A 19,157-nucleotide genomic window follows, 5' to 3' on the forward strand; every position below is an offset into this window, starting at 1 on the left:
AATACCCGATCGTCCTCCAGATTCCCTTCCACGTCGCCAGGTTTTATATACAGAGTGACCCCGACGCTTGGCAAAGCTTCGCAAGCTCATAAACCGGAACCCCTCGCACAATGGCTATGTCGGTGCTTTGCCCGTGGCGCATCTTTGATATCCAAATAACATTTTCCCCTTCGACGGAAGGCAGCCAGCGAAACATGCCGGCTACGGGCGATAATAGACTGCGATACGAAAACCACCTCCTCGCTCCTCCTCCCTTAACCGTGAAAACAGCCCTCTGCGCCGCGCGCGCGAACCGACGTTCCGGCGGCGCGGCGTTTGCCAAAAGGGGCGGCCCCCGGGATGTGGATAAAAAGGAAACGTCGTCGCTGTCGTCTTGAGAGACGGCACGAAATTAGCTGCGACCGAGCTGCGAAAGGAGTCGCGAACTTTGTAATTACTCCGGGATTTCAGGTTCAAGAGCGACGCTTTCTTCTTTCTCTTTCTTTCTTCTTTCCTTTTTTCTTTTGCTCGGGGAAGATTGTACGTTTGCACGGAGTGATCTCCTTTACGAATAGATTCGTTTGTGTTGATGGATCACCGAGTGCTCGTAATGAAATTATACGATTGTATTAAGTCGTGTCTCGTGGAAGAGTGATTACTCGAATGTTGAAAAGTTCAGAGGTTTTTGTGTTAACTTGAAGTTCATGCGATTCTTGATAAATTACCGTTGAGGAACTGTTTGAGTTTAAAAAATGATTTTTCGTCTTCCCTGAAAAATCCATTTCATATTACGCGATGTAGAGGTAATTGTTGAAGTTGAGCAAAAATTTCTTGTTTGAAATTTTCGTGCACAAACGGTCGCGTATCGTCTGCGAAACTGATATTTATAGAAACACGAAATTTTCGTAAACTTTTTTCGAACTCTATAGAAACTGAACTTAAACATTTATTTCTTGCATTGGTACGTTAACCCTTTGCGGTCGTATTTAGCTCAAGCAACGAACACTGATAATGTAATGCAAGATTATCATTTGTATTATTTTTCTATTATTTTACTTCGTCATTTTTACTATTTCTTATTTACTTTTTTCTACTTTACGTATGTTTAACACAATAACACGTGGTTTCATTTTATACAAAAATTATATTTAAATTTCTCCATGGTGTGATATAAGTGTTTCGGTGGCCGAGAGCAGACATACGACCGCAAAGGGTTAATAGATTTAAATTGCAAAAAGAAACATGGAAAGAAGAGATGTCAGCAGATTTATGAATGAAGCAGTCTCACAAACGGCACATGACCAGTTAAGGATTAATCTCAAGCCCTATTCGTACCTGTGATTCCAAGATAGCGATGTCCTAGCCCCGCTAGTCCCAGGTAATACTACTTATCCGAGTACCGCGAGATACAGAAACATTGAAGTTGAACTTTTGACCAAAGCATTTCCACAGAATGTCAGAGGAAGAGCAGAAATGAATACCTGCTTCAATGCTTTCGCGACAGTGCTTCTGTCTGAACGAGCGGCGGAGGCGGCGCGCGTTTCGATAAAAGGTCACGAAATCTCGGGCATAAGTAACAAGATCACTTTGTAATTTTCTTGTATACCCCGGGAAATGTTTGACATAGCAATTTAATAAACGTAAGGACCGAGACGTCTGCGAGTCAATTTACTTAGCCGCTCTTCGAGAGTCGAAGGGAAGGCAACGAAAACGAGCAAACTCACCGGTCGCGCGTCTGATAAGATCTTTCGCTGTGTTTCTCACAGTGTGCAAATACTTTTCCTCGGTCGTGTAAGGACCGAAACCCCACCACTTTCGTTCGTTCGCCGTTTCAGTCTCGTCAAAGTGCATAAATTTCCGTGATTGCATCTCTCCCCTCCTCAGAATCCTCTCTCTCTCTCTCTCTCTTCTATCCCCCGGATGCAACCCTACGACGTTCGTCCCGTTGCACGGCCCGTGTCAATTTTATTTACGAATGCTCTTTCCTACGGACTCCATTTCAATTTCGCCCGTGGACGCGTTTTCCCTTTGACAGACACAAACGAAAGCTCCCACCCGTCTATTTCGCATAATGCATAAGACTCGACGACGGGCTAATGGCCGAAATGAGCCGCGTATATACGGTTTCAGGCCTGGACTATTTCAACGCGACTCGATTCCCCGGCGCCTCCGTGACTTTTCCAAACCACTCGATGTCCTACCAATCTCGAATTAAAATGTCCAAACGTCCAATCGACTAATTAGGCCATCCGGCTGTTTTTCCACCGTCAAATTATCCTCGCGGTGGTAAATCGTATGCATAACCTAGATCACGAGAGAAGAGAACCTAACCGATAAATCGATATGCAAAACAATGGTAGACACGATGAAAAAAGAAAAAAACGAACTAAAAGATACCCCTTAACTAAGAGAGAAATAGGTTCGAAAGGGGAGGTGTATGGGTTGGGTGGAGCGTTTTAAAACGTTTACACACAGGGTAACGTTGTGCTAGACCGCCGATGGAATGAAATAATGTTGCTCTTTGAGCGTAAGGCTCTGTTTGCGCGAGGACTGCAGATACGTTTCAGCGAAACCATTCCGCCTACCTACCTACCTCTTTCTCTCTCTTTCTATCCTGAAGCTGGGGAGAAAAGGCTCAGCCAGCCAACCCGGGCTTCTCCATTTCTCTCTGTTGAACCGTACTGTAAAAAAGGGATTTACTTCCAGATCAGTTATTGCGCTTCATCCGGTATATTATATCGGATAAGCTGCACAGCTTCCGTCTCTGCATCTGACTCCTGGCGCGGTCACGCGTATACACTCACTCACACACACACACACGTATCGGCCTTTTCTACACTTGTCTCGTCGAGTTTCGATTGAATACACGTTGGACGGTGTCGACGGACCTTCGCCGACCGACATCCACCGCCAGGAGACGAGGGTGAACCGAAACGAGTTTTATGACGATCCAACCAGCACCAGAGCCACTGCAAAACGACGGATACGGAACATCGATATCGATAGCAGGCGGGATAAACGCCTGTCCCTCCGTCTCCTCCTTCATCTGTCTCTCCCTCTCTGTCTCTCCCCGCTCCTTCTCTCGGTGTAGCTGTCTCCGGGACGGATCGTTTCCGACTCCCATCGGGCTTGAAACGAATCTTTCGTAATTGGATTTACATGACGCGAATTACGATAACGAAATCTTCGGGAGCCTGATTCGACGCCGGATCCGCTCCAGATGTTGCCCCCGCGGTTGTGACAATCGCGTTATCGACTTTCGGCTCGTACACGCCGCCGCAACAGCGACTGAAAGGAAGTTTTCCTTTCTACGGATAACTCGATAGCACAGGAAGCGTCGAGTATTAGTTCTAAGAGTGTCGTTGTTGAAACTTCAAAGATTTCTTTTTCTTCGTATTCGTGTCTTTAGGTACCTACATGTTTCAGATTAGGGTAACATGGCGTAATAGTATTTGCAAATCCATATGGAAGGGGTTAGGATCACTTTTTTCACGTTTGTTAATTTGTGTTTTATCCAACGATAATTAAAATGAAATTTTTGCACGTGTATTATAAACGTTGAAAAAATGTAAAAAATAGGAGAAATACGGTAACAGGAGAAGTGTATCCGTTCAGTAACTTCAATTATAAGCACAAAATGACGGCTGATTTAACATTTGCCGAGGGCAGTGTGTGCATTTTAAATTTAGTTCTCGTTTGAAGTTATAGTGGAATAGGGTGGTAGTATTGGTAAGTCATACACCGGCCATCGTACGCTCCAAATATTTTAACGAATTGTTCGACGAGTTTTTTCGACGGGAAATTAACGAAATGTCCAATTAACGGGCGCGTCTCTCAACCAGTAGCCATTCGCATTATTATCCACTTTGGACTTCATCGTTGGACAGCCAGTTTCGTCAAAATTCAATTTGCCCCTTTCGCTCGTTATTTTTTCGCCCTGACATTTTTGTCAAAGTGAAATTCGACGGTGGCTGCAGTTTTTATTCCTTTCGATAGCTTCAATTTTCATCTCCAATCCAAAACCTACGCGATGTTTTTACAGTAACAGCTTTCTGTACAAAGCGATAAAAAAATGAAAAGGAGAAAAGGGTGGACGAGGAGGAGAGAGAAGGAAAAAGAGAAAAACGGACAAGATGGATCGTAAAATGCACAAGCTCCGAGACGAGCGGCAAGATTATATGGACGCAGCTTCGATACACCGTTTGCTAAGTAAAGCCTTTCGCGACCTCGGATAATATCCCTGATTTATGATCAGATCGTATATACCCTATCGAACTTCAGGGACGCGTTAAACTTTTATAACGTCCTCAAAAGTCGTACGACTTTCGTTTTTCCCTACCTCTACCCCCACACAGCCTCTCCTTTTGCACCAGAGAACCATATTTTACTCTGTTCCGAAATCTCCTTCGGTGGGAGCGGGTTTCTCATGTCTACCCTATCCATCAACGTCCCACTTCGTCTATGTCTGTTTTATTTCGTCTATACAGCCGGCTTATTTAGGTTTCCGATGTGCTTTAAGGCTACCGCGATCAATCTCTCACCGTTCCCGCAACTCTGATAGAAATGGATCTCTCTTTCGCTCTGTTTTCCTCTAATATGCAGATTCTTTGTTTCTCAACTCCCATTTAGAAAACAAAAGAGACCTGCTGCTGGTCTATCAGGTTAAAGAATCGCGTTCCATTCTTTACTCTTGCTCCCCGAAGAATATCACGATTTCCTAGACGTCACTTCGCCTGTTATCGAACTGACGATAATTTAATTTAAAGAAAAGAACGAGTGTGGAAGAGGGAAATTCTAGTGACTTCGAACCTAAGTACAATGCATCACTATAGCGTGAACCTATCGTCTTTCAGGTGTTCTCACAAGTGGACATACTGTTCAGCATCGGCGGCAAGTACTACACAGGCGAGCCAATCACTTACACCTACATGGAGGACAAGATCTTCGAGTCGTCTCGGAACATCACCATCAAGCTCCATCACCGTGTCGGGAAGTACGTGAAGCTGAGGCTTCACTTTTCCGACAGATGGATCATGATCAGCGAGGTGACCTTCGATTCTGGTGAGCAGCGTATAGAAAATTCTCGTTCGAACAGCCAACCAACCTACCCACACGTATCAACGTGAAAATATTGAATTCGCGAGTTTCTCTTTCTCTCTCGAAAGAACGAACACGCGATTCCCGTGTGGCATGATGTAGAACGCGATCTTCGTCGAACCGTTTTCTGTTCCTCCCGCGGATTCTCAAGTGGTGAACGATAAAAACGTACGCGCAGGTTCTATGGTTTCTGGGTGGTGATATCACGAGTTGAGAAAACAATAGCCGTGGGAAAAGTCCTGTCACGGTTCGCGCCGGTGGAACTTAGAACGAAAAATTTCTGCTTGTGACGCAGAATCGTTTTGCGGCGCGCCGACTTTGGTGGGTAGACGCCGCAGGGAGAGGGAGAACGTACACGCGTATTTCTTTTTGCAATTCCAGCCCGCGTTTCGTTCAGGATTTGACGTGACTCTAGTCTGGCCTCCCTCTGCTCCTCTCTCTCTCTCTCTCTCTCTCTTCGGCGATTTTCCAACCCTCCCCCACCGACACACACCAATCTGACAGAGCAGCCAGCTGCTGTCAATCATCGAGAAATAAACCCGGTCCGCGTGTATAAATTGATACACGGTAATTGACAACGGCTTATTATATATCTGTCAGTCAGGCGATTTCGATTAAGTCGTACACACACTCTAGCGTCCGTGGAACGGTGGATGAAAAAAAATAACATATATGGAAGGGTGAATCGCAAATCGAGCCTGTGTCGCTCTCTATTCCTCGTTACTTGTATTTTATTACCCTTTCTTTTTCTTTTGCCTGTGCTTCTTCTGTTCGTGTAATTTTATATGTGTCTTTCGCGCGAATAAAGGATTCCAGTTTTGGATAGAAACGAAGTTGTCCGTACTCGAATGGAAGACAAGGGGGATATACGGACGCAGAAAGTTCGACACGGGAAAGCGCTTTATCAACGAGACGATATAAAAATGAGGGTGCACGTCGAAACGCAACGCCGGAGTGTCCTCGATCCTCTCTCGGCCGAATATATAAGTTCCGTGCGATTTAACGCGGCAATTCGATGGAAATCGTTTCCTTCTACCGAGTTTAGCCGTATTTACGGAAGTTCCGCGAATAAAGAGGGACTTATAATAGAAACGCGACATTCGGAAGATCGTAGAAAAAACAAGCTCGCAGATTTGTACGGTGTATAGAGCAAACTCGACCGATTTTCATAGTATCGTCACGCTGATACGGTCTCCCTTTCGAACGTTCGTGTATTTAAAAGAACGATGCTCTCTTTAGATAACAGCCGTTTCCCTTCGTCCCCGTTTTTCCCCCCTCAACGTCCTCGAATCCGCTACTCGTCGTCGTCTCGTTTAGCGACACAGAATTAGTTCATTTTTCCGAGCGATTAAATCGACGAGCTCGACCTTGTTCGACTCCGCAGTTCGCGACGTAAAGGAAATCCAATTAATTCGAAGATGATGTACAAGCTTGTCTGGGGGGGGAAGAAGAGGAAGGGAGAAAAAGGAAGGTAAAGCAGCAACAACAAGAAGAGGAGGGGAGAAAAACAGAGGAGAAGAGAGGATTAAACAAGCTTCGGCGTTCGGTAGAAAGAAAAAAAGGCACAGCGAGCAACAAGAATGAAACGCGCTAGAACTCTTCTCGTTTCCAGCGGAGCGGCCACGGTTTCTGTGAAGGAAAATTCTTTGTGTTAAACCGTATAGCGGAGGGATTAAACGCAACGGTGCTCGAGTCACCGAACAATTGAACAGGAGAGAACCCGTCGTCCCTTTCCTTGTATAAAACCGTGTCACGAAACCCGACTTCCGAGCTTTATCATTTAACCCTGGAGAGCGCTTCTAAATAGGCCTCAAAGACGCCCCTCGAGCGGAAAAATCGATGGATGAAAAGAGAATCAGCCACGATATCGAGCTTAACACCGTTCCGCTCCGGTCCTTATGGTACCGAGTGTGAAACGTGTACGCTCTCTTGAAAAAGAAGAAAAAATACAGGGGTGCCGCAATCTACCCGTTCTTAATTAACGCCGCTACGGATACGGGCGAGAGTGAATCGAAGATGACGCACAGCCAGGCGGAAAAACCGCGAATGACCAGCAGAGAAAGGCGACTTGGTATTATGCAAGGTATTCGTGAAGCACAAAGGGCCCTTTGTCAGCGAGATTTGCCCACCTAACAACAGGTTCATAAAGTGGGCATGAAACTCTTCCACGTTCCGGCGTCCGCTGTTTTTCCATCTCAAAGGATGTACATGGAACTGGTACGGCAGACAATTTTTCCCGTCGAGCAAATAGCGGCTGGAAAAAGCTGCAAACAGAGAAGGTCGACGGAATGCGGGAGATCTTTGAATCGATGAGCTTGCAGCAACTGAAACGCGTAATAATATCCCGTGAGAGGATGCTTGCTTAAATGTTTGTATAAAATTGATGTTTGAAGTGAAAAAAAGAAAAGGAAAAGGGTTGTAATATCGAAGAGATAAAAAAGAGAAGGCAGAGGTGCGTGTATATACAATCGTGCAGGATCGTTCAGCTGTTGTACGAGCTAATAAAGGATTAGTCATTATCAGGATTTTCTGACGAGAATAAATGAGCCAAGAGGAGAAAGCTTGTAGGAGGGGAGACCCCTTCTTAATCGCGTTCCATCCTTTCACGTGCTCTTTCAAAAGGAAGCCCATCGAAGCTGTTTTCACGCAGGTGAACGAATCGCGGCCTCGGCGAAACGAATTCGAAAGGATTCCGTCGATTGATGGAGAAAGACGGCGGGGTTGAAAGGAACGGGAGGCTCTCTCTTTGCAAGCATCGAAACAGAAGCTTTTGCAACGGGCTGTTGCTAATGACGCGTCAGCCGGACTACTTTATTTCGACAAGTTTGCTAACCCCTTTCGAAAGGCAACCCCTCTTCTCCTAGTTCCCTTCACGATATCAGCCCACCGTCCCTCTCTCTCTCTCTCTCTCTCTCTTGGACACAGATAATTTCATACGAATCCTACACGCATGCTCTGCGTGAGATTCACGCTCGTCGATCCCGGCCTCTGTTCATTTATTTCGAAAGAAAAGGAGGGCAGGACGAAGGGGTGTGGAAGGCAGGAAATAGCAGCCGAAGAAAAATGACCGTGAGCGTAACGACACACCCTACAAATGTGACCGCTGTGTGACCGATGTGCACGAATAATTCCTGTCCGCGAAATGGGAAATCGTTCTCTCTCTCCCGTTGGAACACTTGTCGCTGGGAAATTGATTATGTAAGCGTACGTGGAATTGGTAAGAAGATCAATGACCGTGCTTCACGTTACAATTACACGTTCGTAGTGTAAACGTGAAGTGTGAAATTGTTTCAGCAATTAAATTCACCCACACGCACGTTCTTCTCCTTGCACCTCTGCAAACGAAGCTTAACGAAAGCAGTGAAAGTACGGAATAACGATGAACGTCTGCAAAATGTTGCAACGGAATGGAAAACTGAAGTGCTCGAACGAGAAGGATTGAATTGGCAGGAACGTGGCAATCGAGTTTCGCGAGTCCTTCGAGCAACTCCGTCGTCGATGGCAAAAGGGATTCGTTAAAAAGTTTATCGACAGTCCCCGGCCGTTTATTTCCTCGCAATTTCTTTGAAGACAATCGTTCGATCCGTCGGTGAGCACGTTCACGGGAAAGAGAAAAGGAAGGGAGGGAGAGAGAAAGAAAAGAGGGGAAGAAAAAACAAGGGAGGAAAAGACGAAGGAATAACTATAATGGATGCACCCCGGTCCGATTCTTTCAGCTCTTCCTCGTTCCATTTCTCGCGGAGGTCCTGCAGGGATTTCGCCGCTGCTCCTTCTTGTTCTCCACTGCGAGAGACGTAATTGGACAGGGAAATACGAGACGCTCGGCCGTGGATCGCCTTGCCAGGTGGAGGTTGTCCGCCTTTTTCTCTTCTCCGCCTCTCCGGTTACCGGTGGCTGTCGTAAAAATGATTCACCGCCAGGAGGATCGCTCATCCCATTCTGTTCCTTAAATATTCAAAATATCGTGTCCCAGCGAGCTGATATATCGCGAACATTTACCAACGCGTCTCGAGCCCCGCTTCGCTCGGTTCTTCCGTGTTATCGGCCAACGGAAACCGCCCCCGGCCTCGGCCCGGCCGCGTCTTTTGCCCTTTAAGACACCGTCGCCGGATACTCGATTATTAATTGACAGAGAGGAACGAGGCCGGCCGGCGAAAAATTTCCCTAAACTTATCTCGTTAATAATCCCATTACCGGGACAACGGCGCAGCGGTCGCCTGGTGCCGAGATTAACTCTCGCGCAGCGGATCCAGCGCAAAAACCTTCCGAATAGGGAGGCGAAATTAATCGCGAACCAGCCCGTTCGCCCGGGAACTTTGTTAGTTGCTTCGCGTGAAATTTGTATCGCGCTACATTGTTCGTTTAATTTTTTACTCCTTCGAAAATGTTTCTCGACTGAAAATTTCACACGTGTACCTATCTACTCGTGTATTCATCAAAGGAGAGAAACGTTGATGGTGAGCTAATACGAAATTACTTGTACCTCGTCGTCTATTTGAAATATTGCGGAAATTGTAAATAATTTAAACGCGAACGTTATGCAGGGGAGAGAGATGAGCTAGGATCCGTTCGACAATAGCCGCGATATCACCCACTAAATAAAAGTAAAACGAGGTTGGACGTATTAAGGCAACGATTGGCGGCGACGTCTGACATGCTTGAAGCACCGGAAGCATCCTTTCGCCAGACAATCCCACGGTGGCCGATTCACAATGGCCGACGTTCGATTAAGCCGGGGACCGTTCCATGTTTGAAAATGAGGTCGAACACGAAGCGAGGAACGAAGTTCGCGGCTCCATTTCCGTTTCGAGCGGTAAATCAAAGCGCTTTTAAAATTGTCGAGTCTCCCTTTTTTTTTCCTCTCTGGCTGTTTCTCTGCCTCTTCCCTTTCCGTTTCTGCTTCTTCTCTCCCTCTCTCTTTTTCTCTCGCGAGAGAAAACGCGTCGCGAGATCAAGGAGCGCATTAGTTGCATTTGACGTAGGGCGTCAGCTGCATGTGCGTGCTGCACGTGCACAACCGCCTTTGCACGTCTCGTTGTCCTCGTCGTCGCGTCGGCTGCAACGAGCCTGTTGCACCAGGCTGCGGGGAAGAAGAGTCGAGAAGCGAGAGGAAGAAGGGAGAAAAGGGGAGAAAAAAGGGCGAAAATGCGGCGCGAGGAAACCACGGAGCGAAAGAACGAGGCTTCTTACCGAACTCCTCCTCCTCTCACCCTCTGACTTTCATTGATTTTATTTTCATTCCACGCTCGAAGAAAGGCATCCCGTTGCATCTCTCGGTGCATGATGATTTATACACGGAAGATCCACCTACGTAAGTTATGGCCCACCCTTGTCGCAATCGCGCAGCATCCTGATCCGATCGTAAATCTGGCTACTACTGTACTCCGGTTCAGAGAGAGAGTATGTGTGTATATGCAGCCACGGGAGAGCAACTCTGTTATTGTTTTGATGGGGAAATAATCGCGGGGCTAGAGGGCCGCTATAATTAAACGGGGAACCTCGGTATCGAGGGAGGAGGACGAAGGGAGAGGAGCCACTTTGGAAAATATTTAGTCGAGCTACCAGTAATATATAGCCCGCCTCTGATATTCTATTTCCAGTCGCAATTTCCTTCGTGTTTGGTCCGTTGACTCTGTACATCCCGAGGAGTCGAGCGGGCCATTCTGGATTGAAAATTATTTCACCGACGAGTACGTAGTAATTTGCAGTTGAAGGAAGAAACGTATCATCCTCTGTCTTCTCTGTTCTCTTTTCATCTCTCCGATTACATCTTTGACAAATGTTCCTCGTACACGTTTCAACGCTTCCAAAACGTTTACACGTTTATACGTCGTATCTGTGTACACTGGATAAGAAGAAAAAAAAGAGAAGAAATCGGTCAATCAATGAGAACTCGCAAAGCAGTTCGCAATTGAACGTACACGTACGAGCACCCGCTGACGAGTGTAACGAGCGCGTCGGATAAAGAATTTAATTGGAAACTCAATTCCGATTATGACACTTGAAGTCCTTTGCACGCGCGTTACCGTGACAAGAATTTAATTGTTGCGCGAAAAATAGGGTTTAACACGTTGTTTAGCACGCCCATCTTTTTCATTTAAATCGCGCAACAACGAGTATCAATCGACACACCGGAATCGGGGCTACCTTTACGAAACGGGATTGGACGTTCCCTCTGCTCCATGCCAATCGCTTCTTCTCGAGTGGAGAGAACACGGAAACCAGAAATTCGTTTTTCAATCATCTCGACCCCTCGAGTCGCGCACGATCGATTGTTCACGAGGATCATACCTACAATTATTCAAGTACCAATCAATCTCCATGCGATACACGTTGCTTCCCTAAGAGCTACAATTGTTATTTCGCGAAAATTACACTTCTATCATCTTAGCCTCTCTCACACACAGAGCGAGAGCGAGAGAGAGGGAGAGTCCCCTATTGTCCGTGAAATTCATTTTCATTGAACTGCCAACCTGTCTCGTACCTCCATTGTACCCTGCAATCGCCACGCGAAACGAAACAACACGCTTCAAGATCTTAATCAACTCTGGTCAACACCTTTGTCAGTACAAAACCACTTTCGCGATAAAATCACATTCACCGGTCCCCCACCATACTCCAAGACACTCAGAATGAAAATCTCATCCTTCAACCGTCTTAGGCTTCTCTCGTCAACAGCACCTGTAACCACCGCTGCTTTTGCATCGTATGCACACTCATTTCCGTTGGATTGCCGGCGTAGCTGAACGGAACGGGAGAGAACCCCGGTGGCACCGTAGTACCACCTGACGACGTGGCCTCCGCGAGACAAAACCTCTTTTCACAGTTAACCCCTGGCCCGCGCAAAGAATGTTTAATATCAGATTTCATACGGGATGCAACGAAGAACGGTGGACGGTTTGTCGGCGGCGATGGCAGGACGGACGGGAAGGGGAGGCTACGTTTACCAGGCTATGTAAAAGCCGATATCAAACGCGACGACAGCTTTGTTTCGTCCGGAATAGTCCTGCCAGGAATCCACGGAATACGAGTCCGCGCGGAAAAGCAGAAGTGAATCGAGACGGAGAGAAGAGAGTTCGCATCGGTGAAACTCGTCGGCGAACGTCGCCTATCCCAACCACTTCTGCCGCCCCCTATCCCGTCGCTCGATCTTCCTTTTTTCGCACCGCCACGCGCCAACCCCCCGACGTTTTTGCTACTCCGCGGCTCGGCTAAGTCGCGAGGATATCTGGGAAGATTTTATTTAACGAAACAAACCGCGGAGATAAAATTCACGAACTGGTCGCGGGGGAGGGAAAATTTCCTCGGTGGAGGAATAAGACCAGAGTGGAGAAAGAGATTTTATCGGTGGCGCGTTTTAACGTCGCGCCTTTGGTCGCTTTTTGCAGGACGTATCGCGGGATATTCTTGAGATATAAAGGATTGTCGGTGGAATGTTCGAAAGTAGCGCAAATCTTAACCTGTTATCTCTGGGAGGAACGCGTTAATTCCGTCGATGATCGATAATTTGGAATGCGATAATTAAATTGTTCACAGATCTCTATTTCTGATCTGTACGAATTTTTAATTGCATACTTAAGAAATTGAATTTCTCAGAAACGAGATGTGAAATTAATTTAATTACCGAGAGAAACGAACCGAGTTAATAAATTACAGGATAGAAGGAAAAGGGAACGAGCAAGGTAGCAATTTGTAAGCTTGGAAAATTTAACGAATTAAAGAAAGAAAATTTTATTCGTAGATTTAGACTATTAGTAATTTAATAATGATTCAATTCGCGCCACGTTACCACAGAGAATCGCTAAACTCAGGGAGAAAACCGAGCTGAAAGTTTAAGTTCGGCAATTGGCCGGGAGAAACTAATTTCGCGCTACGCGCCTAGTGTCTTTACACGGTGCGTGAATTATTCGGGGCAACGCGCGAACGAGATAAAAGGGTGCAAGCGAGCAGGGGGACACGTGTGTGTGTGCCGCATCTCGCGTCAAGAAAATTCGTTCAAGACCCGCAAGCCGCGGTTAATTGCTTGTGACAGCGTGAAACGTGGTACTGTCGCACCTTTCGCCGGCGGAACAAGCTGTCGGAATATTTTTATTCCGCCTGTTTCCCGCCCTCGGGAGAAACACGAGGATCTCGCCGCCGCTTGTTTTGTCGTTGTTCGCGGATCTGCCCGGAAATTATTAAAAATCCGACGATGCGCGAAAAATAGAGCCGATGAACAGAGAGAGGGTGGTAATTAGACAAGCGGATCGTTCAGCGACCGTTTCAATCAAGCAAATGAAGAATCCCGCGGAATGCTGCGCACTTTTTTCCATCGGAACGCATATAGGTTGATTATGCGCTCTACATGCGCTTGAGTACCTTCTTTCCGTTTAATGATTCCGCGTTTACCCGCTGGTTCGTACGTTAATGTTTTTCTGCCCCAAATGGCCTCCTGGTCGGACGAGTGTCTGCGGGTAGAGGCGCACGCGTTACGCACCGTGTGGTCCCATAAAAAAAGACAAATTCCCTGTCCCCTGATCTTTTTCACAATGAAAATAAAAAGAGGGAGGGTGGGGTTGGAGGAGATTTTCAATATCGTGATATTTCGAAACAAAGAAATAAATAACGTTGAAATATAGACCCCCTCGCGGTTCGTCGTTTTCCAATATTTTCACTGTCCTCGTTTTCCAACAGTTTGTTTCCAACGTTATCCTATCGAATAACGAATGAAAACCTCGTTTAATATCATACTTGTCCAACCGCGAATAACCCTGTGCTGTCGTTTGATTGTTTTCCACGTAGACGTGGCTCACGGCAACTTCACGCCAGAGGAAGCACCGACAACCGAGTCACCCGTTCAGAGCGACGTCTTCGTAGAGAAAAACGGTGCCGCGGAGGGTGAACTTCCGGTCTCGACGGCGAAGCACGACGACCCGACGTACATGGCGGTCGTGATCGGCGTGCTAACCGCCGTTATCCTTCTACTTGCGTTGGCGATATTTCTGATTGTCTCGAGACACAGGCAACGCAAGTGTTTCGCCAGTCCTATGACTGGAAAGGCGCCGTCTCATCTAGGATCTACCTGTGCCACCGTGGAGAAAGGAGCTGCTTTGATGGCGTACACCTTGGAGGACGACGAAAGGTAATAATTTCACGAAATTACCGTTGTATCTGTTGTCGACGAAACTGTCACCAAATCTGTTGTTTATATTTGATACTCGAAAACTGGCTGATATAATTTACCGGATGATTATACAAAGGACATTTATATACCTGCCAAACATTTTGTATTTTCATCACTTCTGTTTACGTATAATATCACCCGCTATTCCTTCGAAATATTTTCCGCAAATATTTGCAATCGAATGATAACGTCACGATACAATACCGGGGCGCCGCGACGCCCGGTTACGATGAAAGGAAACGGTGTGGACACAAAGGATTTGCGGCTTTCGCTGTTACAGTAAATATTACTACTAATAATATTAGCTTTCGAGATAGGCCTACGGTTTCGGGATCGATTTCGCGTCTACCTGAAGCAAACACCCACGGTTTACCGATTTTACCGCCTTGCTTAGGTTCTCACGAGGCAATGTTTACGAATCGTCCGCGTGAAATAGTTGCAAAGCAAACCGTGTGTATACGTGTATAGTGTTTGCCATTATTATCAGCGAAACAATCCCAAGAAATGTATCGCGATAATTTGTATTCCCACGGGTACTTCAGAAATTCTCACAGAATATTACGAACACGTTCAAATGAATTACCCTGTACGTTACATTCTTGCGTAACTATTTCAGATAGTAAAACGTGTACTCATTAGCATGAACGAGACACTTGTAATTCCGTATCCGGTGGATTATGAAAGCAACCACCAATTTGATTATGAAAACCTCCTAATAACGAGAGAGTCTACGATATATGTATGTGTACACAATATACCTCTATACATCTCCAACTTTACAAACATTCACGATACTCCATCACCGACGGAAGCCACCTCCCAATAAACTTTCCATTCGTCGTGCTCGTTAGCGGACGTCCAATAACGTCCAATAACAGACATCCTCGGGCGATACATCCAGTTTGTATGGGGGAGGGACGGATGTCTCCAGACGAGATCCTCTAGCCGTCACAACTCGGGTGCGACCTGCACGTTTCAGCATTGATCTTCAACCTTGGCGCTGCTTTGTGCAACCTGATATTGCCCCGTTTCCCGGATAAAAGAGAGGGACCAGGGGGGTGGAGGAGGAAGGGAACTATCTAAAAGAGAACGCGCGGTAGCGGCCGCTTCAAGTGCACGTACGAACGTTTTACCACCCTTTGACGAATATCTGACGTGCACTTGAGCTGAACAGCGAAACTCGCCCAGTAAAAAGTATCCACTCGAAAAACGATGCACTTCCGCCGTTACAAAAGACGCTTTAAGTTCGGCCTTCCTCGCCGAACTGTTCTCTTTAACGGACCGTCCTCTCCGATTAATGGTTTTCCTACAATTCTTCACCCCCTTTTTCCTCCCTCAAGTTCAAACATTACACTTGTATCAGCGTGACTTTCTCCCCGAAATCCATTAACCATCTAGGTCTGACCTAATATCGAACTCGCTACTTACCATTCTCTCCCTGGAATATTCGAGCCAAAAAAGAAAGACGCGAGATAAAAATTCAAATTTCTGTCGATTCGGCTGTACCATTCTTACAATACCGTCAAAGAGACGTCGTCGTCGTCGTCGTCGACGAAAAAGGAACAAGACACCGTTTCCATGGAACACGAACTCCTCTCCCATTCTCACCAACCACCATCCCGCCCCGAAGTCTCGCTATTCCACAGTACAAATACACTCGGAGAAGGTCCCTACGGCGACCGAACACAGTGAAACGAGTCTCTTCTGTTCTCTGTTCGGAAGATACGCCGGTGGTTCGCTGCCGACGCTGCCACGGGACCTGGGGAACCGTTTTCTGGACATCGTGAAGCTCGACGACTATCAAGAACCCTACCAGGCCCTGAAGTACGCGCCGTACTACAGCTACAGCACCGTCGTTATGGAGATGAAAGACATGATGCTGAACAACAAGGGCAGCAACATCAATCACTCAGGTATGCTGGTGCTCCCGGTACAACGTGCGTCGCAACGCGTTGTTTTACCCTGCACGTACACGCACGTACGCGTACGCACACACACGTACTCTGGTATATTTATACGTGGCCGCACGTTAAACGGTGCTTGCTACGAGGTACTGCCTGTACGCGTACGTATGTACCAAACAACAAAGCATTCGCCTGACCGCAATCAATACACCGTCCCCCTGTACCACCCCCTACACCTCCACCCAACCTCCCATCCGCCACGTTCTGCGCCCGTTCCTCCTTTGCTATATCATCCGCAGCGGTGTACGCGAACGGTGCAGTTGACACATCGTACGATTATGCGGTACCGGAACTCGGCACGGTGCCAAGGGCCCCCCCCCCTGCCGTTTCCAGCGGCGCCAGTGACCAGGACAGCATCTTCTCCAAGACTTCCTCCCGCGGCAACAAGACTGAGAACAAGAAGGTACGTGCATCGTTCGAGCGCCACGGGTTGTTATTGCGGAAATCTGATGGAAAAATGCTGAACGGCGCGCGATCGCGCTTCCCTCATTTGGCGCCGAGAAATTTTTAAAATTTTGTTTTACAAAGGCAAAATTGATTGTGTAGGATTTTTAGAGGGATTGTAGGAAATGGAATGAAAGTTCAGTGGCACTTTTCGATGTCGAATACGAGGAGCGCGACTTGGCACTCAGACGGTTAATGGGAGAGTCTTTTGGGTGTATTTCAAGTAAGACGATTATTGTGAACAACTTGTCGGAGGAGTTGAATGAATTGGTTTATTTGAACGTGTTTAAGGGGAGAATGTTGGTATTATTTGTAGGAGGATTTGATGGTTTGGTTGTAAGTTTACTTAGGTACTCTGTGAGACGATTATACTAGTGATGGTACAGTCGATGGAAGCGATATAGCGAGGTCGCAAAATCGGTTAGGCGTCATAGTATAGGTAATCGTGCTTGACAGTAGGGGAGATTAGGAGCTCGAGTTTCGGTCAGGACCAATCGATGTCAACTCGGAATTGCTTCTCCCATTGCAGTATAATTCAAAAATTTTAAGCTTAATACTTAATAGTTGCAGGTTAATTTTTATCAATACTGCAATTATACTTGGTGTCGTTATTTAGAAAAATTTCTGTCTTTGCTAGCTTTCAAAATTACTTATACAAATTCGACCTAAATTAGCACAAATGAAAGATAATAAAAACCGTTAAAATACGTGCAATTTTTCTATAACCATCACTGTTAACGTTGAGCAAAAAAGATTTCCAATTTTCTCGTCGCTTTTAATGCACCGCGAAATATCTAAAAAGAGTAGAAAGTTTCGGTTCGACGATCATAATTTATCGATCAAGAGATAATCGCAGGGGTGACAGTATTTGCAAGCAGTTCCGTAACGTACGCTAAAACTACCCTCTGAATGGCCGACGCTTTGATATGCAAACTCTAATTCGATTTCGCGTCGCGAAGATATGCAAAATGGCAACGATACGAGGGGCAGAGAGAGAGAGAGAGAGGGTGGCGAGAACGTATCGGAACCGATAAAAGCGACGTCGCCCTGCTACGAAGGAAATAATCGTAACGTTCGATCGAGAACAAAGTAAACGAAGGTCGACGCGCAGAAATTCAACCACGTTATCGCGAGATCTATAAATAATAGCCACCCTTGGTCAAATGTACTTGCATTTCTGCAGTAACCATTAAACGTGTACTCCATTCGTCGAGGGAAAGTTGGCAATTAATAATTTAAATCAATATGGCGGAACGAGTGCAGACCATTTGGGGTAGATATACCTCCCGTGGGTACAGTATAACGTAGCTCGTATCCGGAATACCAGAACGGTGTGTCGGGTCGCGGGAAGGGCGGAGAATGGAAAGAGAAAAGAGGGAAAAAGCGGAGGAGCTACGCACCGTCGACGTCAAACGCGCGAGACGTTCCCCTGGGTTCTCTTTCGGCATAAAAAATCACCGGATCGCAACTAAAGGTCGATGTAAAAGCGTCGCATCGATGGTAAAGATTTCGTCTCGATTGGGTAATAATCGGACAATATCGATCAACCATTATGGTGATTTCGAGTGACGAAGACTTGACACGAAACGTGTAAACTGAAAACACTCTTCTAATTAGTATAATAGCTCTCGGTATCGTGAAATTGTAAAAAGTCTGAGAATAATAGAAGCTGTTACTTTATGTATTTGCCATTTTATGGTGCTGTTCGGGAAGTAATACGGAGAAGCATTGAAATTTTGTATTTCTCAGTATACACTATCGATAAGTAGGTGAAGTTTTCTCTGCAAAAATGAGTCCAAGCAATACCTCATTCAGACTATTTCCAAAAATCGAAACACGCCTCCGGTAATGCTTTGACGGAGGAAATAGTCTGAATGAGGTCGTGTTTCAGCTCGCTTTCATTCAAGCAACATCACCTATTCATTCCTAATATTCTCACGAACGTATGAAAAGTAGCGAAACTTCGATATTTACAAACTTACGATACAACAGTTCGAACCTGATGCAGACCTAACCATCGTTAAATTAACCCAAGAACTATTGCACTCCTATCACTCTCCGTGCACCGAAACAATACAGTAACAGAAAATTAAACCTTTCGTCTTACATCTACATCCTGTTACAAAGGCTCTCGAAACACTTCGAGTCGTTACATAGACGAAACTCCTGAAAATTTGTTCCGCGAACGCAACAGAGAACGAGGGAAACAGCTCCGTACAAATGGTACCGGAGACATGAAGACACTCGTGACAATGGACGAGGCTGTTTGCGCGTAGCAAGTAACGCGCGAGGGTTGTTCGACGGCAAACAAATAAAGTATCGCGCGTATTCAGCAATGTTTCCGCGCAATCTGCAGAATCATTCGATTGATCGGTTCGTCGACGTATAAACGAACTGCCGTCAACGGGCTGCGTCGAACCCTATCGCGAATACCCTCGGAGCAACCCTCGTGGAATGTATCATCATTACGCGGTCCGGTGGCTTCCGGGCCAGTTCGCTCTGTTAATTGC

At 46.3% G+C, this 19,157-nt stretch overlaps 1 protein-coding gene across 1 annotated transcript in view; it reads left to right on the top strand.

The window, feature by feature from the left end:
* Positions 1-17,022, top strand: part of LOC108571457 (discoidin domain-containing receptor 2-like) — a 76,858-nt gene extending 59,836 nt beyond the window's left edge. Inside the window, exons 10-11 of the mRNA XM_017933512.1 lie at positions 16,443-16,606; positions 16,759-17,022. Of these exons, the coding sequence (XP_017789001.1) occupies positions 16,443-16,606; positions 16,759-17,022 (428 nt within the window). The remainder of the gene's footprint in view (positions 1-16,442; positions 16,607-16,758) is intronic.
* The last annotated feature ends 2,135 nt before the right edge of the window (positions 17,023-19,157 follow it).

This window comes from Habropoda laboriosa, unplaced genomic scaffold, assembly GCF_001263275.1.
Source record: "Habropoda laboriosa isolate 0110345459 unplaced genomic scaffold, ASM126327v1 scaffold131, whole genome shotgun sequence".
In the NCBI taxonomy this organism is placed as follows: domain Eukaryota; kingdom Metazoa; phylum Arthropoda; class Insecta; order Hymenoptera; family Apidae; genus Habropoda; species Habropoda laboriosa.